This window comes from Schistocerca nitens, unplaced genomic scaffold, assembly GCF_023898315.1.
Source record: "Schistocerca nitens isolate TAMUIC-IGC-003100 unplaced genomic scaffold, iqSchNite1.1 HiC_scaffold_468, whole genome shotgun sequence".
In the NCBI taxonomy this organism is placed as follows: Eukaryota; Metazoa; Arthropoda; class Insecta; order Orthoptera; family Acrididae; genus Schistocerca; species Schistocerca nitens.
This window is the reverse complement of record NW_026046001.1, coordinates 9,573,962-9,592,256: the sequence shown is the minus strand read 5'-3', so window position 1 is coordinate 9,592,256 and position 18,295 is coordinate 9,573,962. Positions and strand designations below refer to the sequence as shown.

Here is an 18,295-nt window from a genome sequence, read left to right as displayed (position 1 = left end):
TCTGCGCAGCTGTTTCTGCGCAGCTGTTTCTGCGCAGCTGTTCCTGCGCAGCTGTTCCTGCGCACCTGTTCCTGCGCACCTGTTCCTGCGCAGCTGTTCCTGCGCGGCTGTTCCTGCGCGGCTGTTCCTGCGCGGCTGTTCCTGCGCGGCTGTTTCTGCGCAGCTGTTTCTGCGCAGCTGTTTCTGCGCAGCTGTTCCTGCGCAGCTGTTCCTGCGCACCTGTTTTTGCGCACCTGTTCCTGCGCACCTGTTCCTGCGCAGCTGTTCCTGCGCAGGAACAGCTGCGCAGGAACAGCTGTGCAGAAACAGTTGCGCAGAAACAGCTGCGCAGAAACAGATGCGCAGAAACAGCTGCGCAGAAACAGCTGCGCAGAAACAGCGGCGCAGAAACACTCTATAGCCTCCGGTTACAGGAGCGTACCTCCATGTTCAATAATTTTTGGGCAGTTGAACATGTAAAGTTGAATCCCGTACGCGCGTGGTAGGATCTCTAGACCACGCGCGCGTACGGAGTTCGTCACCCATGCTGTTGCAGTGAAGTCTCATCAGAAAATCAGAAACAGCTGCGCGGAGACGGCTGCGCAGAAGCGGCTGCGCAGAAGCGGCTGCGCGGAAGCGGCTGCGCGGAAGCGGCTGCGCGGAAACGGCTGCGCGGAAACGGCTGCGCGGAAACGGCTGCGCGGAAACGGCTGCGCGGAAACGGCTGCGCGGAAACAGCTGCGCGGAAACAGCTGCGCGGGAACAGGTGTGCGGGAACAGGTGCGCAGGAACAGGTGCGCAGGAACAGCTGCGCAGGAACAGCTGCGCAGGAACAGCTGCGCAGGAACAGCTGCGCAGGAACAGCTGCGCAGGAACAGCTGCGCAGGAACAGCTGCGCAAAAACAGGTGCGCAAAAACAGGTGCGCAGGAACAGGTGCGCAGGAACAGGTGCGCAGGAACAGCTGCGCAGGAACAGCTGCGCAGGAACAGCTGCGCAGGAACAGCTGCGCAGGAACAGGTGCGCAGGAACAGGTGCGCAGAAACAGCTGCGCAGAAACAGCTGCGCAGGAACAGCCGGCAGAAACAGCTGCGCAGAAACAGCTGCGCAGAAACAGCTGCGCAGAAACAGCTTCGCAGAAACAGCTGCGCAGAAACAGCTGCGCAGGAACTGCTGCGCAGAAACAGCTGCGCAGAAACAGCTGCGCAGAAACAGCTGCGCAGGAACAGCTGCGCAGAAACAGCTGCGCAGAAACAGCTGCGCAGAAACAGCTGCGCAGGAACAGCTGCGCAGAAACAGCTGCGCAGAAACAGCTGCAAAGGAACAGCTGCGCAGAAACGGCTGCGCAGAAACGGCTGCGCAGAAACAGCTGCGCAGGAACAGCTGCGCAGAAACAGCTGCGCAGAAACAGCTGCGCAGAAACAGCTGCGCAGAAACAGCTGCGCAGAAACAGCTGCGCAGAAACAGCTGCGCAGGAACAGCTGCGCAGGAACAGCTGCGCAGGAGCAGCTGCGCAGGAACAGCTGCGCAGGAACAGCTGCGCAGGAACAGCTGCGCAGGAACAGGTGCGCAGGAACAGGTGCGCAGGAACAGCTGCGCAGGAACAGCTGCGCAGGAACAGGTGCGCAGGAACAGGTGCGCAGGAACAGGTGCGCAGGAACAGGTGCGCAGGAACAGGTGCGCAGGAACAGCTGCGCAGGAACAGGTGCGCAGGAACAGCTGCGCAGGAACAGCTGCGCAGGGACAGCTGCGCAGGAACAGGTGCGCAGGAACAGCTGCGCAGCAACAGCTGCGCAGCAACAGCTGCGCAGAAACAGCTGCGCAGAAACAGCTGCGCAGAAACAGCTGCGCAGAGACAGCTGCGCAGAGACAGCTGCGCAGAGACAGCTGCGCAGAGACAGCTGCGCAGAAACAGCTGCGCAGAAACAGCTGCGCAGGAACGGCTGCGCAGGAACGGCTGCGCAGAAACGGCTGCGCAGAAACGGCTGCGCAGAAACAGCTGCGCAGAAACAGCTGCGCAGGAACAGCTGCGCAGAAACAGCTGCGCAGAAACAGCTGCGCAGAAACAGCTGCGCAGAAACAGCTGCGCAGAAACAGCTGCGCAGAAACAGCTGCGCAGAAACAGCTGCGCAGAAACAGCTGCGCAGAAACAGCTGCGCAGGAACAGCTGCGCAGGAACAGCTGCGCAGGAACAGCTGCGCAGGAGCAGCTGCGCAAGAACAGCTGCGCAGGAACAGGTGCGCAGGAACAGGTGCGCAGGAACAGCTGCGCAGGAACAGCTGCGCAGGAACAGGTGCGCAGGAACAGCTGCGCAGGAACAGGTGCGCAGGAACAGGTGCGCAGGAACAGGTGCGCAGGAACAGGTGCGCAGGAACAGGTGCGCAGGAACAGCTGCGCAGGGACAGCTGCGCAGGGACAGCTGCGCAGGAACAGGTGCGCAGGAACAGCTGCGCAGCAACAGCTGCGCAGCAACAGCTGCGCAGAAACAGCTGCGCAGAAACAGCTGCGCAGAAACAGCTGCGCAGAAACAGCTGCGCAGAGACAGCTGCGCAGAGACAGCTGCGCAGAGACAGCTGCGCAGAGACAGCTGCGCAGAGACAGCTGCGCAGAAACAGCTGCGCAGAAACAGCTGCGCAGAAACAGCTGCGCAGAAACAGCTGCGCAGAAACAGCTGCGCAGAAACAGCTGCGCAGAAACAGATGCGCAGAAACAGCTGCGCAGAAACAGCGGCGCAGAAACAGCGGCGCAGAAACACTCTATAGCCTCCGGTTACAGGAGCGTACCTCCATGTTCAATGTTTTTTGGGCAGTTGAACATGTAAAGTTGAATCCCGTACGCGCGTGGTAGGATCTCTAGACCACGCGCGCGTACGGAGTTCGTCACCCATGCTGTTGCAGTGAAGTCTCATCAGAAAATCAGAAACAGCTGCGCGGAGACGGCTGCGCAGAAGCGGCTGCGCAGAAGCGGCTGCGCAGAAGCGGCTGCGCAGAAGCGGCTGCGCCGAAGCGGCTGCGCAGAAGCGGCTGCGCAGAAGCGGCTGCGCAGAAGCGGCTGCGCAGAAGCGGCTGCGCAGAAGCGGCTGCGCAGAAGCGGCTGCGAGAAGCGGCTGCGCAGAAGCGGCTGCGCAGAAACGGCTGCGCAGAAACGGCTGCGCAGAAACGGCTGCGCAGAAGCGGCTGCGCAGAAGCGGCTGCGCAGAAGCGGCTGCGCAGAAGCGGCTGCGCAGAAGCGGCTGCGCAGAAGCGGCTGCGCAGAAGCGGCTGCGCAGATACGGCTGCGCGGAAGCGGCTGCGCGGAAGCGGCTGCGCGGAAGCGGCTGCGCGGAAGCGGCTGCGCGGAAACGGCTGCGCGGAAACGGCTGCGCGGAAACGGCTGCGCGGAAGCGGCTGCGCGGAAGCGGCTGCGCGGAAGCGGCTGCGCGGAAGCGGCTGCGCGGAATCGGCTGCGCGGAAGCGGCTGCGCGGAAGCGGCTGCGCGGAAGCGGCTGCGCGGAAGCGGCTGCGCGGAAGCGGCTGCGCGGAAGCGGCTGCGCAGAAGCGGCTGCGCAGAAGCGGCTGCGCAGAAGTGGCTGCGCAGAAACGGCAGCGCAGAAGCGGCTGCGCAGAAGCGGCTGCGCAGAAGCGGCTGCGCAGAAGCGGCTGCGCAGAAGCGGCTGCGCAGAAGCGGCTGCGCAGAAACGGCAGCGCAGAAGCGGCAGCGCAGAAGCGGCTGCGCAGAAGCGGCTGCGCAGAAGCGGCTGCGCAGAAGCGGCTGCGCAGAAGCGGCTGCGCAGAAGCGGCTGCGCAGAAACGGCTGCGCAGAAGCGGCTGCGCAGAAGCGGCTGCGCAGAAGCGGCTGCGCAGAAGCGGCTGCGCAGAAGCGGCTGCGCAGGAGCGGCTGCGCAGGAGCGGCTGCGCAGGAGCGGCTGCGCAGGAGCGGCTGCGCAGGAGCGGCTGCGCAGGAGCGGCTGCGCAGGAGCGGCTGCGCAGGAGCGGCTGCGCAGGAGCGGCTGCGCAGGAGCGGCTGCGCAGGAGCGGCTGCGCAGGAGCGGCTGCGCAGGAGCGGCTGCGCAGGAGCGGCTGCGCAGGAGCGGCTGCGCAGGAGCGGCTGCGCAGGAGCGGCTGCGCAGGAGCGGCTGCGCAGGAGCGGCTGCGCAGGAGCGGCTGCGCAGGAGCGGCTGCGCAGGAGCGGCTGCGCAGGAGCGGCTGCGCAGAAGCGGCTGCGCAGAAGCGGCTGCGCAGAAGCGGCTGCGCAGAAGCGGCTGCGCAGAAGCGGCTGCGCAGAAGCGGCTGCGCAGAAGCGGCTGCGCAGGAACAGCTGCGCAGGAACAGCTGCGCAGGAACAGCTGCGCAGGAACAGCTGCGCAGGAACAGCTGCGCAGGAACAGCTGCGCAGAAGCGGCTGCGCAGAAGCGGCTGCGCAGAAACGGCTGCGCAGAAACGGCTGCGCAGAAACGGCTGCGCAGAAACGGCTGCGCAGAAGCGGCTGCGCAGAAGCGGCTGCGCAGAAACGGCTGCGCAGAAACGGCTGCGCAGAAACGGCTGCGCAGAAACGGCTGCGCAGAAACGGCTGCGCAGAAACGGCTGCGCAGAAGCGGCTGCGCAGAAGCGGCTGCGCAGAAGCGGCTGCGCAGAAGCGGCTGCGCAGGAACAGCTGCGCAGAAGCGGCTGCGCAGGAACGGCTGCGCAGGAGCGGCTGCGCAGGAACGGCTGCGCAGGAACGGCTGCGCAGGAACGGCTGCGCAGGAACGGCTGCGCAGGAACGGCTGCGCAGGAACGGCTGCGCAGGAACGGCTGTTCAGAAGCGGCTGCGCAGAAACGGCTGCGCAGTAACGGCTGCGCAGAAGCGGCTGCGCAGAAGCGGCTGCGCAGGAACAGCTGCGCAGGAACAGCTGCGCAGGAACAGCTGCGCAGGAACAGCTGCGCAGGAACAGCTGCGCAGGAACAGCTGCGCAGGAACAACTGCGCAGAAGCGGCTGCGCAGAAACGGCTGCGCAGAAACGGCTGCGCAGAAACGGCTGCGCAGAAACGGCTGCGCAGAAGCGGCTGCGCAGAAGCGGCTGCGCAGAAGCGGCTGCGCAGAAGCGGCTGCGCAGAAGCGGCTGCGCAGAAGCGGCTGCGCAGAAGCGGCTGCGCAGAAGCGGCTGCGCAGAAGCGGCTGCGCAGTAACGGCTGCGCAGAAGCGGCTGCGCAGAAGCGGCTGCGCAGGAACAGCTGCGCAGGAACAGCTGCGCAGGAACAGCTGCGCAGGAACAGCTGCGCAGGAACAGCTGCGCAGGAACAGCTGCGCAGGAACAGCTGCGCAGGAACAACTGCGCAGAAGCGGCTGCGCAGAAACGGCTGCGCAGAAACGGCTGCGCAGAAACGGCTGCGCAGAAGCGTCTGCGCAGAAGCGTCTGCGCAGAAGCGTCTGCGCAGAAGCGGCTGCGCAGAAGCGGCTGCGCAGAAGCGGCTGCGCAGAAGCGGCTGCGCAGAAGCGGCTGCGCAGAAGCGGCTGCGCAGAAGCGGCTGCGCAGAAACGGCTGCGCAGAAGCGGCTGCGCAGAAGCGGCTGCGCAGAAGCGGCTGCGCAGAAGCGGCTGCGCAGAAGCGTCTGCGCAGAAGCGTCTGCGCAGAAGCGGCTGCGCAGAAGCGGCTGCGCAGAAGCGGCTGCGCAGAAGCGGCTGCGCAGAAGCGGCTGCGCAGAAGCGGCTGCGCAGAAGCGGCTGCGCAGAAGCGGCTGCGCAGAAGCGGCTGCGCAGAAGCGTCTGCGCAGAAGCGTCTGCGCAGAAGCGTCTGCGCAGAAGCGTCTGCGCAGAAGCGTCTGCGCAGAAGCGTCTGCGCAGAAGCGTCTGCGCAGAAGCGTCTGCGCAGAAGCGTCTGCGCAGAAGCGTCTGCGCAGAAGCGGCTGCGCAGAAACGGCTGCGCAGAAACGGCTGCGCAGAAGCGGCTGCGCAGAAGCGGCTGCGCAGAAGCGGCTGCGCAGAAGCGGCTGCGCAGAAGCGGCTGCGCAGAAGCGGCTGCGCAGAAGCGGCTGCGTTGAAGCGGCTGCGCAGAAGCGGCTGCGCAGGAACGGCTGCGCAGGAACGGCTGCGCAGGAACGGCTGCGCAGGAACGGCTGCGCAGGAACGGCTGCGCAGAAACGGCTGCGCAGGAACGGCTGCGCAGAAACGGCTGCGCAGAAACAGCTGCGCAGGAACAGCTGCGCAGAAACAGCTGCGCAGAAACAGCTGCGCAGAAACAGCTGCGCAGAAACAGCTGCGCAGAAACAGCTTCGCAGAAACAGCTGCGCAGAAACAGCTTCGCAGAAACTGCTGCGCAGAAACAGCTGCGCAGGAACTGCTGCGCAGGAACAGCTGCGCAGAAACAGCTGCGCAGAAACAGCTGAGCAGGAACAGCTGCGCAGAAACGGCTGCGCAGGAACGGCTGCGCAGAAACGGCTGCGCAGAAACGGCTGCGCAGAAACGGCTGCGCAGAAACAGCTGCGCAGAAACAGCTGCGCAGAAACAGCTGCGCAGAAACAGCTGCGCAGAAACAGCTGCGCAGGAACAGCTGCGCAGGAGCAGCTGCGCAGGAGCAGCTGCGCAGGAACAGCTGCGCAGGAACAGCTGCGCAGGAACAGGTGCGCAGGAACAGGTGCGCAGGAACAGCTGCGCAGGAACAGCTGCGCAGGAACAGCTGCGCAGGAACAGGTGCGCAGGAACAGGTGCGCAGGAACAGGTGCGCAGGAACAGCTGCGCAGGAACAGGTGCGCAGGGACAGCTGCGCAGGGACAGCTGCGCAGGGACAGCTGCGCAGGAACAGGTGCGCAGGAACAGCTGCGCAGCAACAGCTGCGCAGCAACAGCTGCGCAGAGACAGCTGCGCAGAGACAGCTGCGCAGAGACAGCTGCGCAGAGACAGCTGCGCAGAGACAGCTGCGCAGAGACAGCTCCGCAGAGACAGCTGCGCAGAGACAGCTGCGCAGAAACAGCTGCGCAGAAACAGCTGCGCAGAAACAGCTGCGCAGAAACAGATGCGCAGAAACAGCTGCGCAGAAACAGCTGCGCAGAAACAGCGGCGCAGAAACAGCGGCGCAGAAACACTCTATAGCCTCCGGTTACAGGAGCGTACCTCCATGTTCAATGTTTTTTGGGCAGTTGAACATGTAAAGTTGAATCCCGTACGCGCGTGGTAGGATCTCTAGACCACGCGCGCGTACGGAGTTCGTCACCCATGCTGTTGCAGTGAAGTCTCATCAGAAAATCAGAAACAGCTGCGCGGAGACGGCTGCGCAGAAGCGGCTGCGCAGAAGCGGCTGCGCAGAAGCGGCTGCGCAGAAGCGGCTGCGCAGAAGCGGCTGCGCAGAAGCGGCTGCGCCGAAGCGGCTGCGCAGAAGCGGCTGCGCAGAAGCGGCTGCGCAGAAGCGGCTGCGCAGAAGCGGCTGCGCAGAAGCGGCTGCGCAGAAGCGGCTGCGCAGAAGCGGCTGCGCAGAAGCGGCTGCGCAGAAGCGGCTGCGCAGAAACGGCTGCGCAGAAACGGCTGCGCAGAAACGGCTGCGCAGAAGCGGCTGCGCAGAAGCGGCTGCGCAGAAGCGGCTGCGCAGAAGCGGCTGCGCAGAAGCGGCTGCGCAGAAGCGGCTGCGCAGATACGGCTGCGCGGAAGCGGCTGCGCGGAAGCGGCTGCGCGGAAGCGGCTGCGCGGAAGCGGCTGCGCGGAATCGGCTGCGCGGAAGCGGCTGCGCGGAAGCGGCTGCGCGGGAGCGGCTGCGCGGGAGCGGCTGCGCGGAAGCGGCTGCGCGGAAGCGGCTGCGCAGAAGCGGCTGCGCAGAAGCGGCTGCGCAGAAGCGGCTGCGCAGAAGCGACTGCGCAGAAGCGGCTGCGCAGAAGCGGCTGCGCAGAAACGGCAGCGCAGAAGCGGCTGCGCAGAAGCGGCTGCGCAGAAGCGGCTGCGCAGAAGCGGCTGCGCAGAAGCGGCTGCGCAGGAGCGGCTGCGCAGGAGCGGCTGCGCAGGAGCGGCTGCGCAGGAGCGGCTGCGCAGGAGCGGCTGCGCAGGAGCGGCTGCGCAGGAGCGGCTGCGCAGGAGCGGCTGCACAGGAGCGGCTGCGCAGGAGCGGCTGCGCAGGAGCGGCTGCGCAGGAGCGGCTGCGCAGGAGCGGCTGCGCAGGAGCGGCTGCGCAGAAGCGGCTGCGCAGAAGCGGCTGCGCTGAAGCGGCTGCGCAGAAGCGGCTGCGCAGAAGCGGCTGCGCAGAAGCGGCTGCGCAGAAGCGGCTGCGCAGAAGCGGCTGCGCAGAAGCGGCTGCGCAGAAGCGGCTGCGCAGAAGCGGCTGCGCAGGAACAGCTGCGCAGGAACAGCTGCGCAGGAACAGCTGCGCAGGAACAGCTGCGCAGGAACAGCTGCGCAGAAGCGGCTGCGCAGAAACGGCTGCGCAGTAACGGCTGCGCAGAAGCGGCTGCGCAGAAGCGGCTGCGCAGAAGCGGCTGCGCAGCAGCGGCTGCGCAGAAGCGGCTGCGCAGAAGCGGCTGCGCAGAAACGGCTGCGCAGAAACGGCTGCGCAGGAACGGCTGCGCAGAAACGGCTGCGCAGAAACGGCTGCGCAGAAGCGGCTGCGCAGAAGCGGCTGCGCAGAAGCGGCTGCGCAGAAGCGGCTGCGCAGGAACAGCTGCGCAGGAGCGGCTGCGCAGGAACGGCTGCGCAGGAACGGCTGCGCAGGAACGGCTGCGCAGGAACGGCTGCGCAGGAACGGCTGCGCAGGAACGGCTGCGCAGAAGCGGCTGCGCAGAAACGGCTGCGCAGTAACGGCTGCGCAGAAGCGGCTGCGCAGAAGCGGCTGCGCAGAAGCGGCTGCGCAGGAACAGCTGCGCAGGAACAGCTGCGCAGGAACAGCTGCGCAGGAACAGCTGCGCAGGAACAGCTGCGCAGGAACAGCTGCGCAGAAGCGGCTGCGCAGAAGCGGCTGCGCAGAAACGGCTGCGCAGTAACGGCTGCGCAGAAACGGCTGCGCAGAAGCGGCTGCGCAGAAGCGGCTGCGCAGAAGCGGCTGCGCAGAAGCGGCTGCGCAGAAGCGGCTGCGCAGAAGCGGCTGCGCAGAAGCGGCTGCGCAGAAGCGGCTGCGCAGAAGCGGCTGCGCAGAAGCGGCTGCGCAGAAACGGCTGCGCAGAAGCGGCTGCGCAGAAGCGTCTGCGCAGAAGCGTCTGCGCAGAAGCGTCTGCGCAGAAGCGTCTGCGCAGAAGCGTCTGCGCAGAAGCGTCTGCGCAGAAGCGTCTGCGCAGAAGCGGCTGCGCAGAAGCGGCTGCGCAGAAGCGGCTGCGCAGAAGCGGCTGCGCAGAAACGGCTGCGCAGAAGCGGCTGCGCAGAAGCGGCTGCGCAGAAGCGGCTGCGCAGAAGCGGCTGCGCAGAAGCGGCTGCGCAGAAGCGGCTGCGCAGAAACGGCTGCGCAGAAACGGCTGCGCAGAAGCGTCTGCGCAGAAGCGTCTGCGCAGAAGCGTCTGCGCAGAAGCGGCTGCGCAGAAGCGGCTGCGCAGAAGCGGCTGCGCAGAAGCGGCCGCGCAGAAGCGGCCGCGCAGAAGCGGCCGCGCAGAAGCGTCCGCGCAGAAGCGTCCGCGCAGAAGCGTCCGCGCAGAAGCGTCCGCGCAGAAGCGTCCGCGCAGAAGCGTCCGCGCAGAAGCGTCCGCGCAGAAGCGGCTGCGCAGAAGCGGCTGCGCAGAAGCGGCTGCGCAGAAGCGGCTGCGCGGGAACGGCTGCGCGGGAACGGCTGCGCGGGAACGGCTGCGCGGGAACGGCTGCGCGGGAACGGCTGCGCGGGAACGGCTGCGCGGGAACGGCTGCGCGGGAACGGCTGCGCGGGAACGGCTGCGCGGGATCGGCTTCGCGGGAACGGCTGCGCGGGAACGTCTGCGCAGGAACGGCTGCGCAGGAACGGCTGCGCAGGAACGGCTGCGCAGGAACGGCTGCGCAGGAACGGCTGCGCAGGAACGGCTGCGCAGGAACGGCTGCGCAGTAACGGCTGCGCAGAAACGGCTGCGCAGAAACGGCTGCGCAGAAACGGCTGCGCAGAAGCGGCTGCGCAGAAGCGGCTGCGCAGAAGCGGCTGCGCAGAAGCGGCTGCGCAGAAGCGGCTGCGCAGAAGCGGCTGCGCAGAAGCGGCTGCGCAGAAACGGCTGCGCAGTAACGGCTGCGCAGAAACGGCTGCGCAGAAACGGCTGCGCAGAAACGGTTGCGCAGAAACGGCTGCGCAGAAGCGGCTGCGCAGAAGCGGCTGCGCAGAAGCGGCTGCGCAGAAGCGGCTGCGCAGAAGCGGCTGCGCAGAAACGGCTGCGCAGAAACGGCTGCGCAGAAGCGGCTGCGCAGAAGCGGCTGCGCAGAAACGGCTGCGCAGAAACGGCTGCGCAGAAACGGCTGCGCAGAAACGGCTGCGCAGAAACGGCTGCGCAGAAACGGCTGCGCAGAAGCGCCTGCGCAGAAGCGGCTGCGCAGAAGCGGCTGGGCAGAAGCGGCTGCGCAGAAGCGGCTGCGCAGAAGCGGCTGCGCAGAAGCGGCTGCGCAGGAACTGCTGCGCAGGAACGGCTGCGCAGAAACGGCTGCGCAGGAACGGCTGCGCAGGAACGGCTGCGCAGGAACGGCTGCGCAGGAACGGCTGCGCAGAAACGGCTGCGCGGTAACGGCTGCGCAGAAGCGGCTGCGCAGAAGCGGCTGCGCAGAAGCGGCTGCGCAGAAGCGGCTGCGCAGAAGCGGCTGCGCAGAAACCGCTGCGCAGTAACGGCTGCGCAGAAACGGCTGCGCAGAAACGGCTGCGCAGAAGCGGCTGCGCAGAAGCGGCTGCGCAGAAGCGGCTGCGCAGAAGCGGCTGCGCAGAAGCGGCTGCGCAGAAACGGCTGCGCAGAAACGGCTGCGCAGAAACGGCTGCGCAGAAGCGGCTGCGCAGAAGCGGCTGCGCAGAAGCGGCTGCGCAGAAGCGGCTGCGCAGGAACAGCTGCGCAGGAACAGCTGCGCAGGAACAGCTGCGCAGGAACAGCTGCGCAGGAACAGCTGCGCAGGAACAGCTGCGCAGGAACAGCTGCGCAGAAGCGGCTGCGCAGAAGCGGCTGCGCAGAAGCGGCTGCGCAGAAGCGGCTGCGCAGAAGCGGCTGCGCAGAAGCGTCTGCGCAGAAGCGTCTGCGCAGAAGCGTCTGCGCAGAAACGGCTGCGCAGAAACGGCTGCGCAGAAACGGCTGCGCAGAAACGGCTGCGCAGAAGCGGCTGCGCAGAAGCGGCTGCGCAGAAGCGGCTGCGCAGAAGCGGCTGCGCAGAAGCGGCTGCGCAGAAGCGGCTGCGCAGAAGCGGCTGCGCAGAAGCGGCTGCGCAGAAGCGGCTGCTCAGAAGCGGCTGCGCAGAAGCGGCTGCGCAGAAGCGGCTGCGCAGAAGCGGCTGCGCAGTAACGGCTGCGCAGAAACGGCTGCGCAGAAACGGCTGCGCAGAAGCGGCTGCGCAGAAGCGGCTGCGCAGAAGCGGCTGCGCAGAAGCGGCTGCGCAGAAGCGGCTGCGCAGAAGCGGCTGCGCAGAAGCGGCTGCGCAGGAACAGCTGCGCAGGAACAGCTGCGCAGGAACAGCTGCGCAGGAACAGCTGCGCAGGAACAGCTGCGCAGAAGCGGCTGCGCAGAAGCGGCTGCGCAGAAGCGGCTGCGCAGAAGCGGCTGCGCAGAAGCGGCTGCGCAGAAGCGTCTGCGCAGAAGCGTCTGCGCAGAAGCGTCTGCGCAGAAACGGCTGCGCAGAAGCGGCTGCGCAGAAGCGGCTGCGCAGAAGCGGCTGCGCAGAAGCGGCTGCGCAGAAGCGGCTGCGCAGAAGCGGCTGCGCAGAAGCGGCTGCGCAGAAGCGGCTGCGCAGAAGCGGCTGCGCAGAAGCGGCTGCGCAGGAACGGCTGCGCAGGAACGGCTGCGCAGGAACGGCTGCGCAGGAACGGCTGCGCAGGATCGGCTGCGCAGGAACGGCTGCGCAGGAACGGCTGCGCAGGAACGGCTGCGCAGGAGCGGCTGCGCAGAAGCGGCTGCGCAGAAACGGCTGCGCAGTAACGGCTGCGCAGAAACGGCTGCGCAGAAACGGCTGCGCAGAAACGGCTGCGCAGAAGCGGCTGCGCAGAAGCGGCTGCGCAGAAGCGGCTGCGCAGAAGCGTCTGCGCAGAAGCGTCTGCGCAGAAGCGTCTGCGCAGAAGCGTCTGCGCAGAAGCGTCTGCGCAGAAGCGTCTGCGCAGAAGCGTCTGCGCAGAAGCGGCTGCGCAGAAGCGGCTGCGCAGAAGCGGCTGCGCAGAAGCGGGCTGCGCAGAAACGGCTGCGCAGAAACGGCTGCGCAGAAGCGGCTGCGCAGAAGCGGCTGCGCAGAAGCGGCTGCGCAGAAGCGGCTGCGCAGAAGCGGCTGCGCAGAAGCGTGCTGCGCAGGAACGGCTGCGCAGGAACGGCTGCGCAGGAACGGGCTGCGCAGGATCGGCTGCGCAGGAACGGCTGCGCAGGAACGGCTGCGCAGGAACGGCTGCGCAGGAACGGCTGCGCAGGAACGGCTGCGCAGAACGGCTGCGCAGAAGCGGCTGCGCAGAAGCGGCTGCGCAGAAGCGGCTGCGCAGAAGCGGCTGCGCAGAAGCGGCTGCGCAGAAGCGGACTGCGCAGAAGCGGCTGCGCAGAAGCGGCTGCGCAGTAACGGCTGCGCAGAAACGGCTGCGCAGAAACGGCTGCGCAGAAGCGGCTGCGCAGAAGCGGCTGCGCAGAAACGGCTGCGCAGAAACGGCTGCGCAGAAACGGCTGCGCAGAAACGGCTGCGCAGAAACGGCTGCGCAGAAGCGGCGGCGCAGAAGCGGCTGCGCAGAAGCGGCTGCGCAGAAGCGGCTGCGCAGAAGCGGCTGCGCAGAAGCGGCTGCGCAGAAGCGAGCTGCGCAGGAACGGCTGCGCAGGAACGGCTGCGCAGGAACGGCTGCGCAGGAACGGCTGCGCAGGAACGGCTGCGCAGAAGCGGCTGCGCAGAAGCGGCTGCGCAGAAGCGTCTGCGCAGAAGCGTCTGCGCAGAAGCGTCTGCGCAGAAGCGTCTGCGCAGAAGCGGCTGCGCAGAAGCGGCTGCGCAGAAGCGGCTGCGCAGAAGCGGCTGCGCAGAAGCGGCTGCGCAGAAGCGGCTGCGCAGAAGCGGCTGCGCAGAAGCGGCTGCGCAGAAGCGGCTGCGCAGAAGCGGCTGCGCAGGAACGGCTGCGCAGGAACGGCTGCGCAGGAACGGCTGCGCAGGAACGGCTGCGCAGGAACGGCTGCGCAGGAACGGCTGCGCAGGAACGGCTGCGCAGGAACGGCTGCGCAGGAACGGCTGCGCAGGAACGGCTGCGCAGAAGCGGCTGCGCAGAAGCGGCTGCGCAGAAGCGGCTGCCCAGAAGCGGCTGCCCAGAAGCGGCTGCCCAGAAGCGGCTGCGCAGAAGCGGCTGCGCAGAAGCGGCTGCGCAGAAGCGGCTGCGCAGAAGCGGCTGCGCAGAAGCGGCTGCGCAGAAGCGGCTGCGCAGAAACGGCTGCGCAGAAGCGGCTGCGCAGAAGCGGCTGCGCAGAAGCGGCTGCGCAGAAGCGGCTGCGCAGAAGCGGCTGCGCAGAAGCGGCTGCGCAGGAACGGCTGCGCAGGAACGGCTGCGCAGGAACGGCTGCGCAGGACGGCTGCGCAGGAAGCGGCTGCGCAGAAGCGGCTGCGCAGAAGCGGCTGCGCAGAAGCGGCTGCGCAGGAGCAGCTGCGCAGGAGCAGCTGCGCAGGAACAGCTGCGCAGGAACAGCTGCGCAGGAACAGCTGCGCAGGAACAGCTGCGCAGGAACAGCTGCGCAGAAGCGGCTGCGCAGAAGCGGCTGCGCAGAAGCGGCTGCGCAGAAGCGGCTGCGCAGAAGCGGCTGCGCAGAAGCGGCTGCGCAGAAGCGGCTGCGCAGAAGCGGCTGCGCAGAAGCGGCTGCGCAGAAGCGGCTGCGCAGAGGCGGCTGCGCAGTGGCGGCTGCGCAGAGGCGGCTGCGCAGAGGCGGCTGCGCAGAGGCGGCTGCGCAGAGGCGGCTGCGCAGAGGCGGCTGCGCAGAGGCGGCTGCGCAGAGGCGGCTGCGCGGAAGCGGCTGCGCGGAAGCGGCTGCGCGGAAGCGGCTGCGCGGAAGCGGCTGCGCGGAAGCGGCTGCGCGGAAGCGGCTGCGCGGAAGCGGCTGCGCGGAAGCGGCTGCGCGAAAGCGGCTGCGCGGAAGCGGCTGCGCGGAAGCGGCTGCGCAGGAACGGCTGCGCAGGAACGGCTGCGCAGGAACGGCTGCGCAGGAACGGCTGCGCAGGAACGGCTGCGCAGGAACGGCTGCGCAGGAACGGCTGCGCAGAAGCGGCTGCGCAGAAGCGGCTGCGCAGAAGCGGCTGCGCAGAAGCGGCTGCCCAGAAGCGGCTGCGCAGAAGCGGCTGCGCAGAAGCGGCTGCGCAGAAGCGGCTGCGCAGAAGCGGCTGCGCAGAAGCGGCTGCGCAGAAGCGGCTGCGCAGAAGCGGCTGCGCAGAAGCGGCTGCGCAGAAGCGGCTGCGCAGAAGCGGCTGCGCAGAAGCGGCTGCGCAGAAGCGGCTGCGCAGGAACGGCTGCGCAGGAACGGCTGCGCAGGAACGGCTGCGCAGGAACGGCTGCGCAGGACCGGCTGCGCAGGACCGGCTGCGCAGAAGCGGCTGCGCAGAAGCGGCTGCGCAGAAGCGGCTGCGCAGAAGCGGCTGCGCAGGAGCAGCTGCGCAGGAACAGCTGCGCAGGAACAGCTGCGCAGGAACAGCTGCGCAGGAACAGCTGCGCAGAAGCGGCTGCGCAGAAGCGGCTGCGCAGAAGCGGCTGCGCAGAAGCGGCTGCGCAGAAGCGGCTGCGCAGAAGCGGCTGCGCAGAAGCGGCTGCGCAGAAGCGGCTGCGCAGAGGCGGCTGCGCAGTGGCGGCTGCGCAGAGGCGGCTGCGCAGAGGCGGCTGCGCAGAGGCGGCTGCGCAGAGGCGGCTGCGCAGAGGCGGCTGCGCAGAGGCGGCTGCGCAGAGGCGGCTGCGCAGAGGCGGCTGCGCAGAGGCGGCTGCGCGGAGGCGGCTGCGCGGAAGCGGCTGCGCGGAAGCGGCTGCGCGGAAGCGGCTGCGCGGAAGCGGCTGCGCGGAAGCGGCTGCGCGGAAGCGGCTGCGCGGAAGCGGCTGCGCGGAAGCGGCTGCGCGGAAGCGGCTGCGCAGGAACGGCTGCGCAGAAGCGGCTGCGCAGTAACGGCTGCGCAGAAACGGCTGCGCAGAAACGGCTGCGCAGAAACGGCTGCGCAGAAGCGGCTGCGCAGAAGCGGCTGCGCAGTAGCGGCTGCGCAGAAGCGGCTGCGCAGGAACGGCTGCGCAGGAACGGCTGCGCAGGAACGGCTGCGCAGGAACGGCTGCGCAGGAACGGCTGCGCAGGAACGGCTGCGCAGAAGCGGCTGCGCAGAAGCGGCTGCGCAGAAGCGGCTGCGCAGAAGCGGCTGCGCAGAAGCGGCTGCGCAGAAGCGGCTGCGCAGAAGCGGCTGCGCAGAAGCGGCTGCGCAGAAGCGGCTGCGCAGAAGCGGCTGCGCAGAAGCGGCTGCGCAGAAGCGGCTGCGCAGAAACGGCTGCGCAGAAACGGCTGCGCAGAAGCGGCTGCGCAGAAGCGGCTGCGCAGAAGCGGCTGCGCAGAAGCGGCTGCGCAGGAACGGCTGCGCAGAAGCGGCTGCGCAGAAGCGGCTGCGCAGGAACAGCTGCGCAGGAACAGCTGCGCAGGAACAGCTGCGCAGGAACAGCTGCGCAGGAACAGCTGCGCAGAAGCGGCTGCGCAGAAGCGGCTGCGCAGAAGCGGCTGCGCAGAAGCGGCTGCGCAGAAGCGGCTGCGCAGAAGCGGCTGCGCAGAAGCGGCTGCGCAGAAGCGGCTGCGCAGAAGCGGCTGCGCAGTGGCGGCTGCGCAGTGGCGGCTGCGCAGTGGCGGCTGCGCAGTGGCGGCTGCGCAGAAGCGGCTGCGCAGAAGCGGCTGCGCAGAAGCGGCTGCGCAGAAGCGGCTGCGCAGAAGCGGCTGCGCAGAAGCGGCTGCGCAGAAGCGGCTGCGCAGAAGCGGCTGCGCAGAAGCGGCTGCGCAGAAGCGGCTGCGCAGAAGCGGCTGCGCAGAAGCGGCTGCGCAGAAGCGGCTGCGCAGAAGCGGCTGCGCAGAAGCGGCTGCGCAGAAACGGCTGCGCAGAAGCGGCTGCGCAGAAGCGGCTGCGCAGAAGCGGCTGCGCAGAAGCGGCTGCGCAGTAACGGCTGCGCAGAAGCGGCTGCGCAGAAACGGCTGCGCAGAAACGGCTGCGCGGAAACGGCTGCGCGGAAACGGCTGCGCGGAAGCGGCTGCGCGGAAGCGGCTGCGCGGAAGCGGCTGCGCAGGAACGGCTGCGCAGGAACGGCTGCGCAGGAACGGCTGCGCAGGATCGGCTTCGCAGGAACGGCTGCGCAGGAACGTCTGCGCAGGAACGTCTGCGCAGGAACGGCTGCGCAGGAACGGCTGCGCAGGAACGGCTGCGCAGGAACGGCTGCGCAGGAACGGCTGCGCAGGAACGGCTGCGCAGGAACGGCTGCGCAGGAGCGGCTGCGCAGGAGCGGCTGCGCAGAAACGGCTGCGCAGTAACGGCTGCGCAGAAACGGCTGCGCAGAAACGGCTGCGCAGAAACGGCTGCGCAGAAGCGGCTGCGCAGAAGCGGCTGCGCAGAAGCGGCTGCGCAGAAGCGGCTGCGCAGAAGCGGCTGCGCAGAAACGGCTGCGCAGTAACGGCTGCGCAGAAACGGCTGCGCAGAAACGGCTGCGCAGAAACGGCTGCGCAGAAGCGGCTGCGCAGAAGCGGCTGCGCAGAAGCGGCTGCGCAGAAACGGCTGCGCAGAAACGGCTGCGCAGAAACGGCTGCGCAGAAGCGGCTGCGCAGAAGCGGCTGCGCAGAAGCGGCTGCGCAGAAGCGGCTGCGCAGAAGCGGCTGCGCAGAAGCGGCTGCGCAGAAACGGCTGCGCAGAAGCGGCTGCGCAGAAGCGGCTGCGCAGGAACAGCTGCGCAGGGACAGCTGCGCAGGAACAGCTGCGCAGGAACAGCTGCGCAGGAACAGCTGCGCAGGAACAGCTGCGCAGAAGCGGCTGCGCAGAAGCGGCTGCGCAGAAGCGGCTGCGCAGAAGCGGCTGCGCAGAAGCGGCTGCGCAGAAGCGGATGCGCAGAAGCGGCTGCGCAGAAGCGGCTGCGCAGAAGCGGCTGCGCAGAAGCGTCTGCGCAGAAGCGTCTGCGCAGAAGCGTCTGCGCAGAAACGGCTGCGCAGAAGCGGCTGCGCAGAAGCGGCTGCGCAGAAGCGGCTGCGCAGAAGCGGCTGCGCAGAAGCGGCTGCGCAGAAGCGGCTGCGCAGAAGCGGCTGCGCAGAAGCGGCTGCGCAGGAACGGCTGCGCAGGAACGGCTGCGCAGGAACGGCTGCGCAGTAACGGCTGCGCAGAAACGGCTGCGCAGAAGCGTCTGCGCAGAAGCGTCTGCGCAGAAGCGTCTGCGCAGAAGCGTCTGCGCAGAAGCGGCTGCGCAGAAGCGGCTGCGCAGAAGCGGCTGCGCAGAAGCGGCTGCGCAGAAGCGGCTGCGCAGAAGCGGCAGCGCAGAAGCGGCAGCGCAGAAGCGGCAGCGCAGAAGCGGCTGCGCAGATGCGGCTGCGCAGAAGCGGCTGCGCAGGAGCGGCTGCGCAGGAGCGGCTGCGCAGGAGCGGCTGCGCAGGAGCGGCTGCGCAGGAGCGGCTGCGCAGGAGCGGCTGCGCAGGAGCGGCTGCGCAGGAGCGGCTGCGCAGGAGCGGCTGCGCAGGAGCGGCTGCGCAGGAGCGGCTGCGCAGGAATGTGATAAATCTTCTTGATTAGGTACTTCCTTCCTTTGCTTTATATTTTTAAAAATGTTATTCCAATGGTCACTAGAAATAATCAATGTGCTGCACAAATTGTGGTACATGTTTGATCCCACTCAGCAGGGAGATTCCGTTTGATGACTGCTATGTTTGTTCTACCATCGAGACTAATATGTTTGTTCTACCATCGAGACTAATATGTTTGTTCTACCATCGAGTGTGATTTTGTTGGATAAGAACCATCACTCCCAGCATTCTGTCTATTGGAGTTATTGCGTAATACTTATTTCTTTTGCTAGGTGCATCTTTTAATTGATACCATTATCACTTTTATTCATCAATTTCTCAGTGGAGTAATGTATTTGAATTGTGAAATGTGGTTAAGTGTTTGTTGTTTACAACAGGGACATTTGGTTGTATGGCCACAAAGCAGATTCTCCATTCAACGGGTTATTTGTGCTTATGGGACACCACATGCATCTTACTGAATAAATGATGTTCGGAATGTGATAAATCTTTTTGTTTAGGTATCTCCTTCAGTTGCTTTATATTATACAAA

At 67.3% G+C, this 18,295-nt stretch overlaps 1 protein-coding gene across 1 annotated transcript; it reads left to right on the top strand.

Moving 5' to 3' along the window:
- Positions 1-425: 425 nt before the first annotated feature.
- LOC126232383 (uncharacterized) lies at positions 426-17,735 on the top strand. The gene is made up of 7 exons (XM_049942655.1): positions 426-455; positions 746-2,794; positions 2,903-7,005; positions 7,210-8,647; positions 8,750-12,573; positions 12,673-16,648; positions 16,692-17,735. The coding sequence occupies exons 1-7, from the start codon at positions 426-428 to the stop codon at positions 17,733-17,735; spliced, it is 16,464 nt and encodes a 5,487-aa protein (XP_049798612.1).
- Positions 17,736-18,295: the final 560 nt, after the last annotated feature.

What these genes read in the sequence shown, in the direction of transcription:
- LOC126232383 (XM_049942655.1), top strand. Translation starts at nt 426, where the DNA reads ATGTTCAATAATTTTTGGGCAGTTGAACAT. An exon ending in ACAGCGGCGCAGAAACAGCG is followed by an intron (nt 7,006 to 7,209) that starts GCGCAGAAACAC and finishes ACGGCTGCGCAG; the next exon opens with AAGCGGCTGCGCAGAAGCGG. An exon ending in TGCGCAGAAACGGCTGCGCA is followed by an intron (nt 16,649 to 16,691) that starts GTAACGGCTGCG and finishes ACGGCTGCGCAG; the next exon opens with AAACGGCTGCGCAGAAGCGG.